The sequence below is a fragment of the Prionailurus bengalensis genome, chromosome D2, assembly GCF_016509475.1.
Source record: "Prionailurus bengalensis isolate Pbe53 chromosome D2, Fcat_Pben_1.1_paternal_pri, whole genome shotgun sequence".
Taxonomy (NCBI): Eukaryota; Metazoa; Chordata; class Mammalia; order Carnivora; family Felidae; genus Prionailurus; species Prionailurus bengalensis.
Genome location: NC_057351.1, coordinates 16,966,100 through 16,985,115, shown reverse-complemented (window position 1 = coordinate 16,985,115; position 19,016 = coordinate 16,966,100). Strand labels below are relative to the sequence as shown.

The following is a 19,016-nucleotide window of genomic DNA, read 5'->3' as shown; positions in this document are numbered from 1 at the left end:
TCCTGGTTAAGATGGCGGCGCCCGGGGTCCTGAAGAGCGGCCGCAGAGGGTGCCGCCGCCCTAGGCGAGGTCGGGCCGCCCTGCGCGGAAGAACCGCCCCCAGCAGCATCACTACGACCGCTTAGCAAAGAATTTCAGGCCCCGCCCGGACGGCAGCCGCATCATGGATTCTTCCAGCTCATCTAACTCTAGCTTCTCCGTCGGCTCCGCCAGTCCCGGCGCTGTCGTGCTCCTCTACTCGGTAGGCGCCCCGGGGAACGAGGCCCGGGGCGGGGCCGCAAGAGAGGACCCCACCCTCCCGGCCCCGGCCTCCTACGGGCCAGGACCCCTGGCCCAAAAGAGTGGGTGCTGGGGTCGCCGAGGAGGGGTGAGGTGGTTGACTTGGTTTCCAAGGCAACGGTGTATCGCTGTGTGTGTGAATGTGTGTAAGCTTTTAGAAGTTTCTATGGGCGACGGTTTCTCTGGTTCCTTTCCACTCGTTCCTTCTCTTTGCCTCCACCAGGCGGGGGGCCTTCAGAGAGCCCCTGACGCAGGAATGAGGCGTGAGAAAGGGATCTCTCTGCCTCCAGCGAGGGGCTGCCTGTAGGTGGAACCGGAGAAACCTGCGATTCTGACCTGGCCTGATATGTCAGCGTGTGGCTCCCCACCCCGCCCTTTTGCTGCCGTGATGTTCCTGGGAGAAAAGTATTTGGCTCGTATGGGGACACAGAATTTGTGATAAGACTTAAAAGTTTTTCAAATAGAAAGATTGGGAACTTCTGGAAAATTTTACTGCGTTTTTTGTCTTCCATCCGTACGTTTTGCGGAAGGAAGCTAATGCCGCCCGGTCTCTCCCAACTTGCCTTCTAACCCCCAACCCTCTCTCCCTCTCCCGATTTTAACTGATCTTTTTTGCCAACAGAATGTCGGTCGCTCACCATTTATATGAAGAAATTATGAGGTGAACGCTTTGTAGTTCTCAGGATTGCACAATTCTGGGGCAGCTGATTTTTTTTTTTTAACCACGAAATTAATTTTTACGTACTTTACAAGGCAATGAAAGAATGCATTTTAAAAAGCATGTTACTATGTCATGGAGGTTAGTGCCAATTTCTGTCTTAAATATAATGTTATTGTGTGCAGGAAGGTCGTAACAGGGAAAAGACAAAACAATGAGATAAACCAAAAACTCAGTTTCGAAAGAGAAGGTAGATACAGGGCTACCTTCAAATTGGGACACCAGCATTCTTTGGAACATGGGGAAACTTCTCCCTCCATGTGGAGAGCTCTGGGCTTATAATTGCTGTCAACTGCCCACTTCTGGGAGAGTTATTACTTTAACCTCCCTAGTTGTTGACCTCACCCCACAGCTCTGTGGGGGAACTATTTTGACCTCGTTTTCTGACTCTGCTGTTCCAGACCAGGCATACAGGGAACCGGGTTGCTGTGTAGATCCTGACTCACCATAGGGAGCTTTTTCAGCCCTAAACTGGCTTGTGAATTGACTGCAATTTTGCACATGCATATAAAGGAAAGAGTTGGGTTTTTTTTTTTTACTTCCCCATTAACTGCTGGTTCTTTAATGATAACACTTTGGTCGGCTTTTTCACATGAAAAATTAAGGCGATTGTACGTGAGCTTTTTCTACCTCTGAAGCTGGACAGAAGCCCTCACTATTCTTGTAACTGCATAGGCTTTCCTCTTAGGATAACCTGAACTTTTTCTTACTATTTCAGGCTGTCCTTATTTCCTCAGCCACACTGTTCTTGTGCAATACTCTAATGTGAGAGTAGTACTTAGAGATATGTAAGATACTCCTGATTGCAACAAACATTACAGCACTGGTTACTTACAGCATCCTAGTCATTATTTTCAACACCCAGGATATGGACGTTGAAGACCCAGCCTTTGCCTCCACGGACTTGAAGTTATGAAAATAAACAATTGCAATGACAATTAAGTGAGGTAAGGGCAAAGGTCAAGTCATCCACAGCACGTTGTGGCAGGAATGAGAAGGAGCACCTGACCTGTTTGGGGACTCAGAGGAGACTTTTAAGAGAAGGTGACATGTGAGCTGAGTTTTTGAGGTGTGAATGGGAGATGAAGGAGAGGAAGACACCCATGGTAGGCACCCATGTAAGAAAGCCACTCCCTTGCATGTTTGGGAGAACCTAGTAGTTAGGCAAGGGTAGAATAAAGGAGACGTGGGAAACAAAACTAAGGAAGTGGGCAGAAGATAGTTCCTAGAGGGATTTTATATATCATATTTACGCACGCTTAATAAAAGCTTTCTGGGGTGTCTGGGTGGCGCAGTCGGTTAAGCGTCCGACTTCAGCCAGGTCACGATCTCGCGGTCTGTGAGTTCGAGCCCCGCGTCGGGCTCTGGGCTGATGGCTCAGAGCCTGGAGCCTGTTTCCGATTCTGTGTCTCCCTCTCTCTCTGCCCCTCCCCCGTTCATGCTCTGTCTCTCTCTGTCCCCAAAATAAATAAAAAACGTTGAAAAAAAATTTTTTTTAAAAAAGAATAAAAGCTTTCTAAGGGAACCTTTAAGGATGATCGGATTTATATTTTTGGAAGTCTAAGGAGACTGGGTTTCTGGAGTGGTTATTTGTGTGGATAACCTTCACTCAAGTAGAGACGGTACAAGGAGAATCTGATAGAAGGAATCTGACGCCATAAGCCTGGGGAGCAACCGAACACGATTTCAGTCATCCAGAGAAGTCATAAAAGCCTGAGGCAATGGCAGTGAGCCTAGGGAGAAGGGTAAATTGGTCAGTTTGAGTTGGTCAGGATAGTTGAATGCGGTGGCTGAAGAAAAGGAGGTTTCTGTGATTTGGCAACTGGGCGGACGCTGCCGATAGGGAATCTGGGGAGAGGAACAGGTTGTGTCAGTTTCAGATGTGTTCAGTTCCAGATGCGAGTGGTAGAATGAATGATTTTTAAGTCGTGGATTACTACGTTATGGACCCCATACCTCACAGGTGTTTGGGAGACATCCAGACAGAGTTAGAAACATGGTACCAGAGGAAAGGAGGCAGGTCTAGCCTAAAGATACGGATTTGTCAGACATCAGCAAGCAAATTGTAGCTGAAGCCGTAGGTCTGCTTGAAACCTTTTCGTGAGAGCGCGGAATGAAAAGAAGCCTGGGGATAGATACTTCCTGGTGTACCCAGAACCCAAACTATGGCTTCCTGCTAAAGTCTGAAGGAAAAATCTGGACTCCTTACAATGTCCTGCGAGACTACACCATTGCTACCTCTCTGATTCTACTAATGTTGCTCACTGGGCTTTAGCTACACTGGCCTTTGTTTCTCTGACAGTAAGCAGGCTCTCCCCTCAAGCGTGCTTACAGTTCCCTCTGTGTGGCATGCTGTTTTCCCAGAAATTTGCATCGCTTCCCCTGTCCCATTTGAGGTCCCGGTTCAAATATCACCTCCCAGAGAGGCCTCAACCCAAGCATTCAATCTAAAGTAGCTCTCCAGTCCTTCCTTGTTAGTTACTATATTTTATTTTCTTTATATTCCCTTTTCCAATGTCGTGTTAACATTAGTCTTGTACTGACTCTCAAAGCTGTGTGTTAATGTCTCATGACGTTTGTAGAGCCCATTGTTGACACACAACCGTTATGAAAAATTAAAGATTGACTTTTGTAAATTTACAGTTAAATAAATTCTGTTAAAAACGAAAGTAATAAATACCCCAAGCTCAGCACTTCCTAATTATTTTACTAAATTTTACTGTTACCCACGCTTTTGAGGTTATTGATGTCCATCAGACTGTAAGGTAGAGATGCTATGTAATAGTGGCTACTGCACATCCCTCCCCAGCTCTCCGCCCACGGAAGTCATGTTGGTAGCTTGAAATCTGCCAGGGCTCTCCCGTGGTTAAACATTCACCAGCGTGCCACTGGGAGTATGCCTAAGTGAACTTATTTGTTGCCTGTCTTTCCGTAAGGCAGCGTAAGCTCCTTTCCTACATGTTCTTTGTCTGCCTTGTTCATATTTTCTTCTCAGCCTGTAGAACAGCGCCTGGTATGTTGTGGGCTCTCCCTAACTATCTGTTGAATGAATGGATCCTCCAGAGCAGTTGAAAGGGAGGTACAAGGAGAAGCTTGTTTAGCTACAAATAAGAAGGGGCTGCTGTAAAAATTAAGATAGAAAAACAATGGGGGGAACTAACTGAAATCTTACTTGGGCTCCTCTTTGTATCGTGCCCCTAGATGGGTAGCTGTGCAAATACATTTATCTAATGGTAGTAAATACTTCTCCATCATGTATAGGGAAGGCCAACAAATGAGTAGTTAACACTCAACCCTAGCTGCATGTAGGAATCACTTGGAGTACTTTTAAAAATAATTCTGATGCCCAGGTACCATTCACAGACTAAATTAATCAAGAATCTCTAGGGGGTCCTGGGCATTAGTATATTTTTTAAGTGCCCAGGTTATTTTCATGTGCAGCCTGGGTTAAAAAATCACTGGATTAGCCATTGGGTCAGGACCAGATTGGGAGCACTTTGAGCTTTAGCCTGTGAATATTGGGGAGCCAGCAGCAGCAGGGCTCAGGAAGTGTCTTCATTCAGTAATTTATTTTTTCATTCTACAATGAGTTCCTACTAGGAACTGGGAATACAAAAACATATAAGACGCACTACCTATGCAGACAAGAAGTTTACAGTCTTGCAGGGGAGATACCAGTCTGGGTTTAATGAAGTATTTTAGATGCTGTCATGAAACGCTCAGTTAAGAGTCAAAGGAGAAGATGGTCAGTTCAGTCTAGGTTGAGGGGGGAGAGTCAGGAAATGGTACACAGAGGTAAACAGAGGCTGAGGTTGATGGCTAAGTGTTTTCAGGTGAACAGCGCAGAAGGGTCTCCCTCCCTCCTCCATCTCTCTCCCTGTCTATATATGTACACTTATTTATAATTATTTTGTATATTCATATGTAATATAAAAATATTTATAAACATAAATGCCTTACGTGTGTGTGTGTGTGTGTGTGTGTGTGTGTGTGTGTGTGTGTACAGAGAGAGAGAGAGAGAAGATCTTTGTCTCCCTAGCTGATTCCAATCCTTTTCTCTTCCCACTCCCAGGACCACTAAGTGGGAAGTCTCTAAATCCCCTTTCATCCCTAAAATTATATAATCTATAATGACAGTTTGTTACATTGTACCAAGTCTGAGTCTATACATAAACTGTATATTCTTTTACTGATGAGAAATGGGAGATTTGAGAAGGTTCTTGAACCTTACAAGCAAGAGTATGATATGTTACAAGGACAGAGTTTTACAGTAGAATCCCAGCATTAGAAGATTTTTCCCTCATCTATTCTTTATACTTTATATATGTGGGCATAACAATGTTCGTGTTTGCGTATTTCACGTTTTACATGCTACCGTTTTGATGTTGAAACTCCTCTTAAGTGCTCTTTTGTTTGTATTCTCATCATGCCTAGTCGTGTTCTCAGTTTAACATTCTCTATTTTTTTCTGTTACTTCAACATGTAGTCATTCAGTTGTGCTCTATTCCAAACACACCTGGATGTTGGGAAATACAAAGAGGACATGTGTTTTGTCTTCAGGATACTTGCATTTTGGGGTGACGACATGCAAACGATTGCAGTATTATGGGTACATGCCATCATAGGTGGAGGTACTGGGTAAAGACGTTCTGATGGGGAAGGCAGAGTAAGTCCCTCTGAGCGACTCAAGGAGAGTTTTCTCTCAAGAGTGATGCTTGAGCAAGGATGACAGAGGAACAAAGAGGCCTTCCAGACACAGAGATGAGCATGTGCAAAGGCCCAGAAGCATGTCAACAATGAACTGTGTTGGGGAAATGCAAATCATTTGCTATTGAGTAGACCTTAGCATGGTGGCCAATGAGTCTGGAGAGGGGGGGACAGACGAGCTCATAGGGGTGCTTGTATGACATCAGAAATGGTTTAGGTCTTACTCTAAAGGAGGTGGCGAGTCACTTAAGTATTTTAAGCAGGGAACAACTGGGTCAGAATTGTGTTTTGAAAAGAGCACATGGCAACATGGAGGGTAGAGTCAAAGGGTCAAGGAGACCAGTGAGGAGGCTGCTGTGATAAAGCACACAGGCTGGACCTGTGGTTGAGGAGTAGATGTGCTATGTTCTTAAAGGCCACCTTAACAGGATCAGATGGATTGCACACAAGGGTGAGGGAGGAGGGGTCTAGAATAATGCAAAGGGATGTAGATGGCATGGTGGTTGTTGAGATTTCTGGTGTAAAACTCCAGAAAATAAGCAGGTTGTAGGATTGTGCAGAGGAGAAATGAGTTCAGTTTTAGAAAGGCCAAATGTCGGGGCGCCTGGGTGGCTCAATCAGTTAAGCATCCGACTGGGGCTCAGGTCATGATCTTACAGTTCAGGGGTTCGAACCCCGTGTCAGACTCTGTGCTGACGGCTCAGAGTCTGGAGCCTGCTTTGGATTCTAAGTCTCCCTCTCTCTCTGCCCCTCCCCTGCTCATGATCTGTCTCTCTGTGTCTCTTAAAAATAAATAAACCTTAGGAGGGCCAAATGTGAAGTGTTTGCAACTAAATGTGTACATCAGGAGCTCCCATGGGAGAAGAGAACCAAGCAGGAGGTTCGACCACATGTACAATTAGTATCTAAACCCAGATGAGCAGTAGAGTGGGTTGAGACAGGACAGTTGGATATGTTAACATTAAGGGAAATGGGAGGAAAGAAGAAACATTTTCATTTTGGTTGAAATTTTCCCCCAAGGTTGAGAAATCACTGGATTAGAGAAATGAGGTGGCTCTTCTGCTGTGACAAGAGTCATGAATTAAAAACCAAAGTAAAGGGGCGCCTGGGTGGCTCAGTCAGTTGAGCGACCGACTTTGGCTCAGGTCATGATCTCAAGGTTTGTGAGCTCAAGCCCTGCGTCGGGCTCTGTGCTGACAGCTCAGAGCCTGGAGTCCGCCTCAGATCCTGTGTCTCCCTCTCTCTCTGCCCCTCCCCCACTCATGCTCTGTCTCTGTCTCTCTCTCTCTCTCTCTCTCTCCCTCTCAAAAATGAATAAATGTTAAAAAAAAATAGGAAAATTTCAGGATGGTTGGAGGTGGGGAAAGGAGGGAGCCCTTAAGAATGGTGTCAGGCCATAGGGAAGTCTAGGAAGATAAAGACTAGAAGGAGGTCAGGGTTTAATGATTAAATTAGAAAGAAATAATAATGTGTGTTGTATTTTTTAATAGCAACGAATAGAAAATAATTAAAAGTTCCATTAGTAAAAATAATATGGTGGAAGAAACTGAAAGGACAAGGAAGTTTATACAGGAAGTGAAAAACTCAAGTGACAAATCAAAATGTATGTGTGTCAGGTGGGAATGTGTGTATATGCCCAGAAAAAAAGCGTTCACTAGAATGGTCCCTGGGTCATTGGACAACAGGTGATTTAAATTTTCTTCTTTGAGCTTTACTGTAACTTCCAGATTTATTTATTTATTTATTTATTTTTGGCTTTAAAACATTTTATTAAGGGCACCTGCGTGGCTCAGTCAGTTGAGTGTCTCTTGATTTTGGCTCAGGTCATGATCCCAGGGTCATGGGATCAAGCACTGCATCAGGCTCTTTGCTGAGCATGGAGCCTGCTTGGGCTACATGCTCGCTCACTCTCTCACTCACTCTCTCACTCACTCTCTCTCTCTCTCTCCCTCTCCCCCTCTCCCCCTTCTGCCCCTCCCCCGCTTGTACACGTGCTCACATACACATGCTCTCTCAAAACTAATTTAAAAAATTTTTAATTCCCTGGTCAAAACAATTCTTAAAAAATAATAATACTACTACATTTTACTAGAATCTGAATTGCTATTTAAGTGCCCCAGAATCTCTAAGCATTTTTTTCTCCCCAGTAAGTTGACCACTGCTCACACAGGTTAATGCAGGAAAGATAAATAGAAGTTCCTAGGATCTGCCCAACCCTGAATAGAGGACACCCTTTGTGTCAGCAACACGCACGGTAGCCAGGGAGAAGGCAGGTTGCTCTTTGCGTCTCATCACAGCCTGTAGACGGAAGTGGCAGGAGCCATGACCTGGGCATCCCTGCCGCCCCAACAGCACTTCTCCAAGAGGGTAAAGTTCAAACTTCAGCCCTTCAGTCACCAGAGGAAAAAAGTATTTGAAGAAGTTGGAGGACATATGGGGTGCCTTAAGTGGATTGGCACCCATGTAGTTTGATTTGACATAATTTTGAATTTCTATTGTATGCTTTGATTTAATTGTGAATCCTAAGGAGAAGAGGCAGGCAAAACATATTTATCAATGTGATTGATAAAATTGACCAGATAAAATTGATTATAAAATTGGTCAGATTATTCTAGAGCTTAATCTCTCATCTTTACTATCTTTGTTGACTTCTCCAAAAGGGTACTGGCTTTACAAAGATAGCAAACAGACATAATAAAATATTGTGATAATTCAATATCAATTTATTGACCCCTAACTGTCATTATATTTCCTTTTTTTTCAGTATAGGAGAACCTTTTATCAGTGCACTCTGCTCTTGTTCATGTGTCCCTGAATAAAAATGTTGGCAAAGATGAAACCTTACCAGTGTAGTCCCTAATCTGCCCTAATTTATTTTACAGTATGTGCGTTACTTTCTTTCATTTTCCTTACCCACAGAAGGAGCTCAAAAAATGGGATGAATTTGAAGATATTTTAGAGGAGAGGAGGCATGTCAGTGACTTGAAGTTTGCAATGAAATGCTACACACCTCTTGTCTATAAGGGGATTACTCCTTGCAAGCCAAGTGATATTAAATACAGTGTTCTCAATTCTGAAGAGGTTCATTATGTCATTAAACAGGTAAGTGATTCCCTCTTCAACCACAGCCAACAAGGAACAACATAGGTTTGAACTGTGCGGGTCCACTTAGAGTGGATTTTTTTTTTTAATAAATACAGTACAGTACTGTAAATGTATTTTCCTTATGATTTTTTTCTTATGATTTTCTTAAAAATATATTCTCTAGCTTATTGTGAGAATATAGTATATAATACATATAACATGGAAAATACATGTAAATCAACTGTTCATGTTATCAGTAAAGCTTCCAGTCAATAGTAGGCTATCAAGATTTTGGGGAGTCAAAAGTTACGCATGGATTTTCAACCGCATGGGGGGTTGGCACCCAGCCCCCACGTTGTCCAAGGGTCAACTATAGTCTGATAGGGAATGACAACAGTTGTATAATCCATTGAATTGACAATGAAATCTGATATGCTGACAGGAGCCCAGTATACAGGGGCACTAATTACTTATAAGGCAAATAATTTGTGTAGGGAGTTGGGAAAGCGATTTTTTTTTTTTTTTGTCCATAGACTGATGAATGGATAAAGAAGATGTGGTGTGTATGTGTGTGTGTGTGCACACACACACACACACACAATGGAATACTACTCGGTGATGAAAAAGAATGAAATCTTGCCGTTTGCAACAACGTGGATGGAACTAGAGGGTATTGTGCTAAGTGAACTAAGTCAGTTAGAGAAAGACAAATATCTCATGATTTCACATATCTGTGGAATTTGAGAAACTCAACAGATGAGCATAGGGGAAGGGAAGGAAAAGTAAGATAAAAACAGGGAGGCAAACCATATGAGACTCATAAATACAGAGAACAAACTGAGCGTTGCTGGAGGGGCGGTGGGTGGGGGGATGGGTTAAATGGGTGATGGGCATTAAGGAGAGTACTTTTCAGGATGAGCACTGGGTGTCCTATGTAAGAGATGAATCACTGGGTTCTACTCCTGAAGGCAAGACTACACTGTATGTTAACTCACTTGAATTTAAATTAAAAAAAAAAAAGAAAAAGAAAATCGATTTTTTTTTTTAATGATGCCTACCTAAAAGATGATTGGGGGTTGTCCAGGTGAAGTGGGTGAAGAAATGTTCCTAGCAGAGCAGATAACATTTTCCCCGTGGTTTTCAAATTTCACTGCACATTAAAGTTGCTGGAGAAGCTTTCAGGAATCCCTGTGCATAGATCTCACCCCCATATGAATTGAATCAGAACGTCAGAGGGAGGGAACCAGACATTCTAGTAGTAGTTTTTAGAGAAGCCCAGTCAACTCCAAAGTATAGCAAAGTTTGGGAACCACTGGCTTGTTTTAAAGACTAGAGAGCATGTGTACTCACAGTACTAGAAGCAGGTCCGACCAGACCGAAGAGGGCACAGAAGGAGTAGTGGTAAGAATTGGGACTGGAGAGGGAAGCAGCGGCCACATGGTGAAGGGTTTTATAAACCATCCAGAGGAATTCGATTTTATCCTGCATACAGTGCAAAGTCATTGAAAGGTTTCAGGTTGGACTGTGGCCTGATCGGTTTATGTTTTAGAAGCACCGTTCTACTCCAGACGGAGAGGGGAAGTCTGGTTATGATGCTTTTGCAATACTCCCTTTGTGGGATCACACTTGCCTAGACCAGTAAGTGGTCGTAGAAACGAGTTGGACAGATTTAAGAAATTTAAGAGGTGGAGTAGACCTTATTGAATGAAGGGAAGGGCAAGAAAGACTTAGAAATGAGAGCACCATTCATTGCGATAGGGAGCCCAGGAGAAGGAATGGACTGGGGAGAAACACTAAGTTCTGTCTTGGACGTGTGATTTGAAGGCAGCAGGATAGAGGCATTCAGTGGGCAGGACTACAACTTCCTGGCGGCCGGCCCTCCCTGTTCTGTTGCCCAAGTGCTCTTGTGCCTTGAGGTGAACCTGGAGAGATCTTTGCTTCATTGACTTTTAAGCGGAATTTAGTCAGATGTATGGCCTCAGAAAAGCTCTTTATCTCTGCTGTTTTCTTCTGATTTGGATGTATAACCTGTGCTCCTAATCCTTTTGTTTTCATCTCTCTGTCATGATCTGTCTTGAAGAAACAATTAGTCTTCTCTGATTGGTCCTATTCCATCAGCAGCATGAAGTTTCCTCGTCAATTAGAAGCCAAAGACAGTGGTTCTCAATACCGGCTCTTTGATAGAACTTTTACAGAAAGCTAACTGTTATTATCCACCAGTATATATACTCCATGAAGGCAAAAATTTTATCTCCCTTAATGACTTTTTTTTTTTTTTTTTTGCTGTATTCCTAGTGCCTAGCACATAGTACACATTCAGTAAATATTTCTTGAATGAATGAATAAAAAAATATGCTTTGGCCCTGTCCACTGAGATTCTGATTTAATGACTCTGGAATAGGACCCAGGCATCTCTTTCTTCTTCTTTTTCATCTTCTTTTTAAAAGCTTCCCAAGTAGGAGTGCCTAGGTGGCTCAATTGGTTAAGCATCGGACTTCAGCTCAGGTCATAATCTCACGGCTTATGAGTTCCAGCCCCGTGTCAGGCTGTGTGCTGACAGCTCAGAGCCTGGAGCTTGCTTCAGATTCTGTCTCTACATCTCTCTGCCCCTCCCCCACTCATGGTCGGTCTCTTTGTCAATAAACAAACATTTAAAAAGTTAATAAAAGCTCCCCAAATAATTCTAGTGCATAGCCAGATCAAGCATGACTGACCCAAGCCAGTGTTTCTCAAACTTGGCTGTGCTACTGAGAAAAAAAATCCCATAATGTAGGTAGATTGGAATTGTTATAACTCAAGATTATGTAACCCAACTGGGCCCTCTGTAATTCTTGTTACTCAGGAATTCTTTGTTTCCCCAGTGAAGTCTCTTCCATTCTCCAAAATGACAGTGTCAGTGTCCGTCCCATTCTTTCTGAGCCTCCCATCTCCCCGCCTTACCCTCAACATGAGATTTTTCTTCTTGCTTCACAAAAAAATGTAAACCATTATATGACCACTCTCAACTTCCTGTGATCAAGCTACTAATTGACCTGCATCTGATACCCATAATTCTCCTCTTCCTTCCTGTTCAGAGGGGACAGGGAGCCCTTTCTCCTGTTGGGAGTTCAGTCCCTCCCCTACTCCTTTGCTCTGAACTTGACTTGCTCCCTCCTTCTCCAGGACTTTGTTTGCTCGATTGTCCTCCCAAATGTCTTTAACTTTTTACTGTTCTTTACTGCTTTACATCCTCACTGAACATGCTTAATTGTCTTCCAGCTTAAATCAGCCTTTGAGCACATTTGTTCCCCCTTATGACTCAGCACTTCCTTTCCCTGTTGTGTTCTACTCTTAGAAGCAGCTGGCTGTTTTCTGTACTTTCTCACCCTTTGTGTATACGCAGCTCCAGCTCACTGGAATGTGGTTTCCAACCCGCTGTAATTAATCTCTCCAGGATTGCAAATAATGACTTCCTTCCTTATGGCTAAAATCAACCTTGTTGAAATCCTTCGCAGTCTTTGGCACACTCTCCCTCTTTTTTTTTTTAGAAGTTTTTAGGTTCTCTCTACACCCAGCATGGGACCCAAACTCACAGCCCCGAGATCAAGAATCCCGTGATCCGGGGCGCCTGGGAGGCTCAGTCAGTTAGGCGTTCAACTCTTGATTTCGGCTCAGGTCATGATCTCATGGTTCGTGAGATGGAGCCCCACATCAGGCTCTGTGCTGACAGTGCAGAACCTGCTTGGGATTCTTTCCCCCCTCTCTCGCTGCTCCACTCACACTGGCTCACTCACTCTCTCAAAAATAAATAAACTAAAAAAAAACAAAACAAAACACATGCACCACCGACTGAGTCAGCCAGGCCTCCCCCCTCCCACCAAATCTTCTTGATTTCCTCCGTTGATGTGCTTCTTTTCCTTCGCTTGTGTCTTTAAATGCTGCTGTTCCTCAACTTCTTGTTCTAACTCACTCTCTGAGCAGTTTTGTTTATTGCCAGAATTATAAGTATCTTCCTTACACTTATGTTGTTATGTTAGTTAGTAATATGTTATAAACAACAGTATGTAATAAATAATAATTACTATCTGTTGCTTCAGTCCAGATCTCTTTTGAGACACATATTTTGATGTCTATTGGAATACCTACTTGGAAAATCCAAAAACCTCTCAAATTCAGGATGTCTGAATCAAACTCTCTTACCCTCCCACCCCTACCACTGTACCACGCACACCCCCCTCCCCCTGTTTTCTGTACTCCAAGAACAACCCTGCCATGTGCCTGCTGCTCAAACCGCAAATCTGGATGCCGTCTTCAGCTTCCTGCCTACCCTTCATCCTAGTCAGTCACTAGGAGCGGCTCCTGTGCTCCCCTTGATAGCTCTTGTCTGTTTCTTTCCATCTCTGCTGCCGCTTCTCCAACTCAGGCTGTCTTTGGCTCACAGGAATGCAAGAGCTGCCATCAAAGTGCTTTTAGCCGAGGAAAGATGAGATTACTGCTGCATCTAAGGGACCACTCAGGTTTGTGGTGTGGAGAGCAGACTGAAGAGGGACAGCACCCGGACAAGGACTTACAGAGCTATTGCTCATCTTTTAATCTCATCTGAGGTTTCCAGGAAGAGGGTGCTGGAAGGACAGACATACCTGTTGAGCAAATGAGAAGCCCAGGTGCACAGAATAAGGGATCAGGTCATTCTCTGCTTCCGTGCTTTCGTCCAGTTTTGGAGAAGGCATTCCTTCTGAATCGACCAGCCTGCTCCCCTGAACGCCTCGTGTGTGTAATTCTTTCAGAACCCCGGGGGTCATGTCCTTCCTACTCTTCAGCCTTCTCTACCGGCCCAGCTGGCATAAGTGCTTCCTGGCTGGGGGAGGGCCCTCTCGGCCACGTCTCTCTTTCCCTTCTCGGCTCAGCTCCTCAAAGGTATAGTCTGTCCTTCCCCATTCACGCCCCACTTTTAGCAGGCCATGCACCTCATCCAGTAAAGGTCACTGTGGATCTCCAAGGGACCCGATCCCAGGGGCCGTTTTAGTCTTCGCTGTATCTTAACTGTGTCCGTTTTTGTTGGGCAGTCTCCTGCAGGACCTCTCTTGACGTTTATGGTGCAACCCGGTGTAGTTCTCTGAATATCTCCCTTCTTAATCTCTTTACAGGTTCTTCCATCCACCAGGCAAGTGTTTCTCAAGGTCAAACCCTCAGCCTCCTTTATCCCTGCAGCCTCCCTGATCCATTTTGTCCATTGTCTTCATTTCCATTTTCACCTGTAGTCTGGTGATGTCCAGACAGGATCTCTAGCCTTGGCTAGATTATCAGGGTTCAGACTTTTATCTCTGACTGTCCTGTTCCCTGAAGGTCATCTAATTTGTATGTCTCACAAACCCCTCAGAACCAGTATCCCCGCCTTCTCAACCCCTGCACCACACTGCCTTCTACCCTTGGTCTGTCTCCCCCATCTCAGGACCGCCCCACCATCCATTCTGTTGCCCATAAGAACTGAGCATCTCTCTGCCCTTCGCCTTCTCTTCAGCACCTTTTATTACCTTTGTTTGGGCCTTTTCTGTCTCTGGCCTCAACTATTTTGATAGTTCTTCAAATGGACTCCCTTTCCTAGGCTTGTTTCCTGAAATCCATCCTTACCACTAATCCACTGATTCCTCTGTTTCCCTGAAAAAGATAAAATATGGAGCTAGGTAGAGGATAATTACCCATTTGTGAAGGTACCAAATGCCACTGAACTGTTGATTTTGAAATGGCTAATTTTATGCTATATTAATTTCACCTTGTTTTTTTTTTTTTTTTTTTAGTATATGTGCTGCCGAAGCGAGCACACCTCATTGTTTTTTTAAAAAAAACATGTAATTTAGGAAGCTGGGACTCCAGCATTCTACCCTCTGATCTTCTGGACCTCATCCTAAAGCAGAACATTCTCCTCTGCAAAGGATAATTATTGTTTATCACATAGACTCCACACTTGTTTCCAACATGCTTGTTTAGGGGGAAGTAAAAAGAGTCAGATTAGGATTCCTGAAGGACAGAAACGGACTTGTTCATCTCCAGGCCTAGCACACGCCCATATTCGTTCTCTTTACAAGAAGATGTGGTGTGCCATATGACTAAAGAGAGTTCCATTGTGAGGTCATTGATTTCACTAGTTACCCTTTGATACTTGGGAGAGTTTTGTCCCAGTGACCTCTATATCTGAATAGTTTAAACGGTTATTGTGATGTAATCTGGCATTTTTACCTTGTATATTACCCCGTAATAGCATTGAGCAAGCAGATGGAGTGCTGCAACATTCTAGGGAAAGAAATTGCTAAATATGTATTCTAGGACACTAATACACGGGCAACAACTTATTTTAGAGAATTTGGTTGTAAGCTTATTAACAAATCAAATGAAAGGTGAGAGGTTTTCTTTAGTCTAAAATACTATCCTTGAAAGACGATTCTCTTTGAATTTCTAGTCTGTGAGGTTATCTAAATAGGATCATTTATCTACTGTGGTTATATTGGAAAATAAATTATGTCAATTTAAATGAAGAAGAGAGCGTAGCATTTTTGAGCTATATAGTATTGGTCCATTTGGAACTAGTCATACTGGCTTGAGGGAATACAGTTCTGGCTTCTTTCCTACAGAAACGTCTCCCTGCTTTTCCTTTTCCTTCTAGCTTTCCAAGGAATCCCTTCAATCCGTCGATGTCCTCCGAGAGGAAGTTTGTGAGATCTTGGATGAAATGAGCCACAAACTGCGTCTGGGAGTCATCCGGTTTTTTGCCTTTGCGCTGAGCAAAATATTTAAACAAATTTTCTCAAAAGTGTGTGTAAATGAAGAAGGTATTCAGAAAGTGAGTATTGCTGGTTAAAAAAACAACCTCTTCTTCTACCCCTCATGATAGCAATCAACGCAGAGACATCTCAGTCTGCACCAAATGAGCAGGCCCTTGGCATCGGGCATCCAGGCTGGCCGGAAGAGGCTCTGCCTCTCTGGAGGGTGATGTTTGTCACTTTCAGATCTTCAGACTTGAGATTAAGTTACTTAGTCAGGTAATACTTACAGGCTAACCTAATGTCAGATGTCCACAAAGTTACAGAAGTAATGCCGAGAATTTCTGTACGCGGTTCACCTGGATTCCCCTCCAACATTTCCTTCATCCTTTTCCTCAGTTCTCGGGTGTGTTTTTCCCATAAGGGGTTAGGATACTCCCATCTGGCGCAGTTATCAAAATAAGCAAACTGACATTGAACGCTAGAATACAGACCTCATTCGTAGTCCACCAGTCGTCCCTGTTATGTCTTGTACAGCAAAAGAAAATCCTCTATCACACGTCACATTCAGCTTCCTTATCTCTGTAGACCCTTTTAAGTTAGAACAATAACTCGGCCTTTGTTTGTGTTTCATATTAGTTTTGGAAACAAAACCCAAAAAACAAAACCAGACCAGTTGTTTTATAGCTTGCCTTGATTTGGTTTCGAGTGATGTTTTCTCAGTGGGAAAACATTGTGTCCTTCTCAGCGCAGCAGGTCAGGAGCACGGTGATGTGCACTTTCAGCATTTGGTTAAGGTGGTATTTCCCTTTGGAATGAGTAAGTATCTTGTGGAGAGATGCTTCGAGAGGGGTCCGCCTTACTTCCTCCATTAGTTTTTACATTGACTGATGATTTTTGCCTGAACCAGTTATTACTCTAATGATTGCGAAACGGTGATTTTTCTAATTCCATCACTGTTGTTAACAGCCTGCTTCCCTCTGAAAGGAAGAGCTTTTCCTATTTTTATTCATTTATGTTTTTTAATATCGTTTTTCCTCTTACCAAGAAGCTCTCACCTTCATTGACCTGCCTGTACATGTCTTTCAAGGTTTTGTTTTATTCAGTCATTTACTTTCAAGTATTTCTTCTTTTTTTCCTTTTCTGACTATTTTCTAGATTGCTGACTTACTCTCTGGATCTCTGTCAAAGAATGTTTGATAAAGCCACCCAGAGAGGGGCACCTGGGTGGCTCAGTTGGTTGAGTACCCCACTTCGGTTCAGGTCATGATCTCGCAGTTGGTGGGTTCGAGCCCTGTGTCAGGCAGTCTCTGTGCTGACAGCTTGGAGCCTGGAGCCTGCTTTAGATTCTGTGTCTCCCTCAGTTTTTGCCCCTCCCCTGCTCGTGGTCTGTCTCTCTCTGTCTCTCAAAAATAAATAAACCTTAAAAAAAAAAAAAAGCCATCCAGAGAATCTTGACTGGTGTTGACTGGCCATGTCTTCTTTTTTTTTTTTTTTTAATTTTTTAACATGTATTTATTTTTGAGAGACAGAGAGAGACAGAACATGAGCAGGAGAGGGGCAGAGAGAGAGGGAGACACAGAATCCGAAGCAGCCTCGAGGCTGAGCTGTCAGCACAGAGCCCGATGTGGGGCTCGAACTCACAAACCGTGAGATCGTGACCTGAGCCAAAGTCAGATGCTTAACCGACTGAGCCACCCAGGCGCCCCTGGCCATGTCTTCTTAACTGATCACACATTACCTTGCCTTGGCGAATTATAGTTAGATTAAAAAAGAAAAGAAAAGCAGATAACACACTGATACGGTGAATGTATTTGAGGTATCTTGACAGCCTACAAAATATATCTGGAGGCTCAAATTCCTTCTAACTGCAGGGCTCCCATTCTTCCTGCAGCCAGTCCAGTGTATAGAGAAATACCGTACCTCTCATTTATCCTTCTAATTCAGATTTGTTTTCATTAATCTGCCCAAGAGAAGCTTTGTTCCCTCTTATTACACACAATCAGTCTAGCACAGTGGGTAACAGCTGACCTTTTTTTTTTTAAGTTTATTTTTTGAGAGAAAGCACACCCGTGTGAGTGGGGTAGGAGCAGAGAGGGGGGTGGAGGGAGAATCCCAAGTAGGCTCTACGCTGTCAGCACGGAGCCCAACGCAGGGCTCATTCTCCCCAAAGGAGAGCTCATGACCTGAGCTGAAATCAAGCATCAGACACTCAACCAGCCGAGCCTCCCAGGTGCCCTGACAGCTAGCTGACTTTTTAATTCAGACTGATTTCAGTTGCATCCCCAGCCTGGCCATCGATCAGATGCACGACCATGTCGCAAATGAGGAACCTAATGCTTAGGCCTTCTTTACAAATATGTGGAATTAAACAATGCGTGTAAAATGCTTCATATGTGAAGTGCTTAATGTGGTGCCCCGCTGATATGTTAGTGTTTATCACTATTATTATTATTTTCTATGCAATTTACATTTTTAATGTTCTTGTATCATGTATGCTTATTTCTGTAAAACTCTGAAATGTAATAGGGGATTCTGTATGTAGCAGGGGAGGCAGAAAGACCTTGTTCTCCTTAGTGTTCCCTCTGTACGTATATACACATTCTTCCTGTTCTGATGTGGCATGTGATTTTAATAATATGAAAACTGAAATGATTCAAAAGGGAACATTTGTTTTAAAGCTACAGCGAGCTATCCAGGAGCACCCGGTTGTTCTGCTGCCCAGTCATCGAAGTTACATTGACTTTCTGATGTTGTCTTTTCTCTTATACAACTATGATTTACCTGTACCAGTCATCGCGGCAGGAATGGGTACGTTTTGTTTCCCCCGTTTTTTATTTTAATTACAAAAATAAAAAATACTCACCAAAGCGATTTTAATAGTTCCTGAGGTGTTTGAAGATGATGGTGAAAATACCCTGTCCCTTCTTCCGTTTCAATTTTACATATTTTTATATGAGTGTTTTTACTTCTGTAGGACTGATTCCCAAAAGCAGGATTGCTAAAGCAAATAATTGTTTATCACCTCCCTTTTGAGGTAGCCAGGAAAGTTGGGGTTCAAGAATACACCTTGGTTAATAAATGCAGCAAACAGTAAGGTGAAAACAGCCAGGGACTTAAGTACTTTAAAAGCATTTTCATCTGTACAGACATGTGAGGGAGTTATTTGAAAAGTAAGGAAAATGGAAAGAAGGAGGGTTTTTAAACTGATGATAGAACTCTTCCTCTCATCCGGGACTTGGTGGATTTATTCTGTGCCACTCGGAGAAGGCTGGGTAAAAAAAGAAAGGTGGATAACAAAAAGAAAAAGTCGCTCTGGACAGCTGTCCAGCATGGACCACATGTGCTGGTCTGTCGTCCAGGTCGGCAGCAGTGCTAACTGAAGACCTCGGCATGATGACATCATTGAGCTGGCCACTTGCCCACTGAGGCCACGGTCTCTGGTGGGTCTGGCCGTAAACGCCAAGGCGCCCAGTGGCCCTCGAGGTAGC

The 19,016-nt window shown here is 43.6% G+C and overlaps 1 protein-coding gene across 2 annotated transcripts in view; it reads left to right on the top strand.

Annotated features, from left to right (window-relative positions):
• The first annotated feature begins 133 nt into the window (after nucleotides 1–133).
• Nucleotides 134–19,016, top strand: part of GNPAT (glyceronephosphate O-acyltransferase) — a 33,022-nt gene continuing 14,139 nt past the window's right edge. The window contains exons 1-4 of one of the 2 annotated variants that reach the window (XM_043596314.1): nucleotides 134–241; nucleotides 8,624–8,806; nucleotides 15,429–15,605; nucleotides 18,207–18,336. In XM_043596314.1, the coding sequence (XP_043452249.1) occupies nucleotides 164–241; nucleotides 8,624–8,806; nucleotides 15,429–15,605; nucleotides 18,207–18,336 (568 nt within the window). In that variant the 5' untranslated portion in view covers nucleotides 134–163. Of the gene's footprint in view, nucleotides 242–717; nucleotides 1,079–8,623; nucleotides 8,807–15,428; nucleotides 15,606–18,206; nucleotides 18,337–19,016 lie in introns of those variants that run through there. The other variant, XM_043596315.1, reaches the window with a different exon arrangement.